Source organism: Silurus aristotelis (genome assembly GCF_946808225.1).
Source record: "Silurus aristotelis genome assembly, chromosome: 3".
In the NCBI taxonomy this organism is placed as follows: Eukaryota; Metazoa; Chordata; class Actinopteri; order Siluriformes; family Siluridae; genus Silurus; species Silurus aristotelis.
The window spans coordinates 1,193,721-1,199,720 of NC_139576.1; the positions used below are offsets into that span (position 1 = coordinate 1,193,721).

General features: G+C 43.0%; 1 protein-coding gene across 2 annotated transcripts in view; it reads right to left on the minus strand.

Moving 5' to 3' along the window:
- wnt6b (wingless-type MMTV integration site family, member 6b) overlaps positions 1–5,267 on the minus strand; it is a 28,403-nt gene extending 23,136 nt beyond the window's left edge. Inside the window, exon 1 of one of the 2 annotated variants that reach the window (XM_083536101.1) lies at positions 4,807–5,267. In XM_083536101.1, the coding sequence (XP_083392227.1) occupies positions 4,807–4,877 (71 nt within the window). In that variant the 5' untranslated portion in view covers positions 4,878–5,267. Of the gene's footprint in view, positions 1–4,544; positions 4,683–4,806 lie in introns of those variants that run through there. The other variant, XM_083536102.1, reaches the window with a different exon arrangement.
- Between the last annotated feature and the right edge of the window lie 733 nt (positions 5,268–6,000).

Below are 6,000 nucleotides of genomic sequence, written 5' to 3' on the forward strand. Positions count from 1 at the left end.
TCCAAACACTTCTACACCACTTCACACACCTCTACACCACTCTACACACTTCTACACCACCATTTTACACCACTCCACACACTTCTACACCACTCCACACACCCCTACACCACTCCACAAACTTTTGCACCACTCCACACACTTCTGCAGCACTCTACACACTTCTGCACCACCATTTTACACCACTCCACACACTTCTACACCACTCTACACACTTCTACACCACCAATTTACACCACTCCACACACTTCTACACCACTGCACACACCTTTACACCATTCCATATACTTCTACACCATTCCACACACTTCTACACCACTCCACACACTTCTTTAAGATTCCACACATGTCTACACCACCATTGTACACCATTCCACACACTTCTACACCACTCTACACACTGCTACACCACCATTGTACACCACTCCACACACTTCTACACCATTCCACACACTTCAACATTCCACACACTTCTACACCACTCTATACACATCTACACCACTGCACACACCTTTACACCACTCTACACACTTCTTCACCATTCCACACACTTTTACACCACTCCACACACACCTACACCACTCCACACACCTCTACACCACTCCACACATTTCTACACAATTCCACACACCTCTACACCACTCCACACACTTCTACACAATTCCACATAACTCTACACCACTCTACACACTTCTACACCACTGCACACACCTCTACACCACTCCACACACCTCTACACCACTCCACACACCTCTACACCACTTCACACACTTCTACACAATTCCACACACTTCTACACCACCATTGTACACCACTCCACACACTTCTACACCATTCCACACACTTCTACATCACTCTACACATTTCTACACCACCATTGAACACCACTCCACACACTTTTACACCACTCCACACACTTTTACACCACTCCACACACTTCTACACCACTCTACACACTTCTACACCACCATTGAACACCACTCCACACACTTTTACACCACTCCACACACTTCTACACCACCATTGTACACAACTCCACACACTTCTACACCATTCCACACACTTCTACACCACTCTACACACTTCTACACCAATTCACACACCTCTACACAACTCCACACACCTCTACACCACTCCACACATCTCTACACCACTCCACACACTTTTACACCACTCCACACACTTCTACACAATTTTATTCTACACATTTCTACACAATTCTACACACTTTTACACCACTCTAGACACAAAACCACATTTTTCTACACAACTCTACACGCTTCTGCCACACTCTACACTATTGCATGCCACAGTGCAATGCACACTTCTACACAACTGAGAATTCTTCTATAAAACTCACAATAATTGGCACTCCTCTACACACCTCAGTACACATCTACACTTTCCTACATGACTTTATACTTTTCGAAACCACTTTACAATTTCTATACCACTCAATTTTTCTTCACCAATCTACACACTTGACACAATTCTACACTTGGACACTAAGTCTACAAACTTCCACACCACTTTACAGTCTTACCAATCAATTTAGACTCTTTTTCACCAATGTACATGCTTCTACTCTGGTCTGCATGTTTCTAGATATTGTTTGACCAGAGAACACTTTTTTTTCATCTACTGATATGTAAGCACTGTTCACATTTCTACACACTTTTACATGAATTTGTCAAATCCTACATATTTTAAAATTTCTACACCATTTCACACCCACCATGTTTCACCCTGGTCTACACGTGTTCCCCATTGTACACTGTTATATGTGTATGGGGTGACCCATGTACCCATAAACACACAGACAAACTGACCCATTACAAGTGTGCAATACTTACAAAACACAATCACAGACATTTACACTGAGGACACACACAGACAAAACATATGTTCGAACACAAGGTAGCACATACATTATATCTCGTATAAGACAGTTAGAATTTGTTGTAAGTTAACACACACACACACACACACACACACACACACACACACACACACACCTGGCTGTGTGCCCACAAGTGACTCCACCCCCTGAGTGTTTCCAGTCTCTCAGGGCCTTTCATCTGTTCGGCCGTCCCGCTGTCCATCACACACACTCATCACACACTCACAGATAACACTGCACTCTACAGAGCCTCATTGTCCACTGGACCTCCAGGTGTGTGTGGGAGTGTACACACACACACGCACACACACATACACACACACACACAGCTGTGGTTGAGTCTGAGAGTCCCAGTGCATTTCTATGTCATGTTTTTGTTTTATTCAACTAATATTCGAACTGTTCTCGAGGTTCACGCTGTGAGAACCCTGCTGCTACTCAAGTGTGAAACGTGTACACAAGCCATAAGCTAAGTAAAGGCTGAGGATGACCGTTTAGGTCACTAACACAAGAATTAGAGCTACACTGCCAAGCTTAGCATAAATATTAATATTAAATACCTACTTTAGGTGTATCTGCTATCATTCTGTCATAAGCATCTCAACATGTGTGTGAAAACCTTTTTAGAATGATACAAAGACACGTGAAAAAACATGCATCCATCCCATAATTCCATCTCATAGTTCCCTTCAGTAAAGTTATGTAGGATATGAAAAGACAAAAATCAGAAAAAACAAATCTCACAATATAACGTATTTATATAATTACATGGCTTATAGAATCTGATTCATTATTAGACACACACACACACACACACACACACACACACTCACAGTTTGCTACAAGCAGCTGGTCTCCACCTCCATTTAAGGACAAATGAGGTGAAAATGTGAAATGTGGAGAGATTTCGTTTAAAAAGTCTACGTGTTGCTTAAATCGTTTGGTCTGTGTTTATTAAACACTACTTTCCGTGTGTGTGTGTGTGTGTGTGTGTGTGGCTTTCGGGTCGAGTGAACTGAGTGTGTGACGACACCCATCGCCTGCAGCTGTACCTCAAATTCCAACTGTGACCCCTTTAATGTCTCGACCTGCCAATTACGCTTAGACCTGCAGCTAGACACAAACATGCACACACACACACACACACACACACACACACACACACACACACACACACACACACACACACTCTTTAAAGTAGTTCCTGTCTGGAAATGTAATTTTAGGTCTTTGAGATTTGAATTACTACTGATTTGTTGAACTCTGATTGGATCTCAGTCTTCAGCTTCACTCTGTTCATTTTGGGTTCAGTTTGTTGACTATATTTAAAAAAAAAACATCTGAAAACGGCGATGTTACTATGTACCTTCACGTAGTATGCTATGTATTAGGCTATGTAACTTCACCCATGATTCAAGATAACTAGCATCATACCAGCCTCCTGGAGTCTCCTCAATTTCTCTGCAGCATCCACCTGGCCGTCTGATCTTTCTAGATCATTCCAAATTGCCAACGATACCAAATGTCCTTTTTTACATTTATTTTTGTACAGAAGATTTGATCCAGATCGACCTACTATTATCCCATTAATATAACTAAGCATTTAAGGGGCCTTGCTCAGGGGCCCATCAACAAGATCTAAATGCATGTCCTTCTGACCAGAAATCCAATGTCTTAGGCATTGAGCTTACACATCCCCATATATATATTAAACCCATGCCCTTTGGACATATCCACCTTGCTCATCTCACCTCTGATCTTTCTAGAACTTTCCACCTGACCCTGCCAGTGATATCTCTGGAGTACCAGCTGGCCCTGACCCCCTGATTTTTAAGAACCATCTAATTAATCTTATTATTTCCCACTCCTGGTTTGTTGATGACGTTCAACTATCTTTTTTTATTTTGAAGTCATACACTTGGTCATGCCCCTTCAGCTCTCTCGATTTATTCACCTGGCTCCACCCTGATCTCTTAGAAGGCATCTAATTCCACTCCATCAGCTCATTTAAGCCTTCACCTGCCCCACCCCTGATCCCTCTTCAAACATCTAATCGCACTCCATCACCTCTTCCAAGATTCCACCTTGCCCCACCTCTAATTTTTCAGAAGACCTCTAATCACACCCCATCAGCAGTCTCAAGCCTCCACCTACCCCACCCCTGACCTCAATGGAGTCAACTAACCCCCTCCATCAGCTCTCTCAAGCCTCCACATGGCCCCACATCTGATCTCTCTGAAGGCATTTTATTTTAATCCTTTAGCTTTATCAAACCTCCACCTGCTCCACCCCTGATCTCTTTGTAGACATCTAATCCCATTCCATCAGTCCTCTAAATCCTCCAAATGGCCCCACCCCTGGTCTTTCTGGAAGCATCTAATCCCACAGTATTAGCTCTCTTGAACCTCCATATAGCCCCACCTCTGATCTCCACCGACTAGACCCACCCTAGTTTATCACCTTTCAATAAATGCATTCATCATCATCATTACTTTAGCTCACTGGATCCATCTGATCATCCTTTTTAAGCACTTAGAAGGTATCCATATCCACCCTTCCCGTATTTCTCCAGAGCATCTACCTGGCTTCAACTCCTCATTTCTCCAGAGCATCTACCTGGCTCCTCTTGCTTCACTAGACTTACCTGCCTTACTCTGCATTCTCAGGAGATCTGGAGGCATCCTTTTGGCTCTGCCCCCAATTCCTCATAGCACTGCTAGTAGTGACTTGAATGATGCGGAAAATGTGAGAAATCTTTTATAACTGTATATCTGTTCAACACACACACACACACACACACACACACACAATAGTATGCAGACAGTAGAGATTCTTCAACAGCTAGTAGACCCAGCATAGATGAACACTCACACACAGACACACACACACATGTTGCTGGTACTCACCACCACATGCCGATGATGTTGACGGGGCAAAGCAGGATAAAGAAGAGGGCAAGCTGGTACTGAGAGCGCATGGTGGGATGGAACTGAGATGAGGATGATGATGATGATGATGATGATGATGGTGATGATGATGATGGTGATGTTGACGAGGATAATTAACCTCTGTATGAGTGTGCAGCCTTTTGCACTTGTACACCAGTTCTTAAAGTACGCACTTGCACCAAAATTGTTCTTCTTGCTCCTACACACTCATCCCTGCATGACAACAGGTTTTTGTCCCAGAAGAAGAAGAAGCTGTAGATATGAAATAAAAAGTGATAATAAAACAATAATAAAAATTTAATTCAGAAATAAATTCCACGGAGACACGGCATGTGTTCCAGCAGCTGTGTGGTTGGAGGGAGCTGGAGCTTCCCTCACACCGGCGCCGCTTCACTGTGAATCTGTCAGTGTTTCCCCAGCGGCTCTGTCCTACTCCACACAGAGGGTTGCCAGATTGCACCAACATCCACGTGAGGGTCAATAAACAGATTGGGTACATGTACATTAATGCACACAGTGAAATTCTCTCTGCAGGTCAGACATGATACAGAGCCCCTCGACCACACAGCATTAAGGGGTTGCTCAAGCATGGCAGTTTGGTGATACATGGGCTTGAACCCCACAACCTTCTGATCAGTAACCCAGAGCCTTAACCACTGATCTACCATCTCCATTAATTGAAGGTGGAGGTGGGAGTGTAGTGCTTATGGCATTAGACTTTGGGTCTAATGTCCATAAGTTCAAATTCAAGCTGCCACTCCTGGGCCCCTGAGCAAGGCCCTTAACCCCATTATATAAATATAACTGTTATGTTTCTTCATGTGATGCAGTAGAGTTACTCGCCCTCACCAAATGCTTTATTTCTCTTATTCTCGTAATATATATCTATTATATAATTATTTAAAACAGAACATTAGACATTTTAATGCTTTTATACTTATTTAAATTAGATATAACCCTAACCCTAACCCACTGGAGACTCCTTCTGTAAATGTTCAATAAAAATCTCTTTATCATGAAACCAACCAAGTGTCCTCCAACTACTTGCCACTGAGCTCCTTCACTACAGTAGATGTTTGTGCAGAGTTTACAGCATCATCAGGGACTCCCTCACATCATAGTCACGTACTGTTCAACCTTCTTCCATCAAGA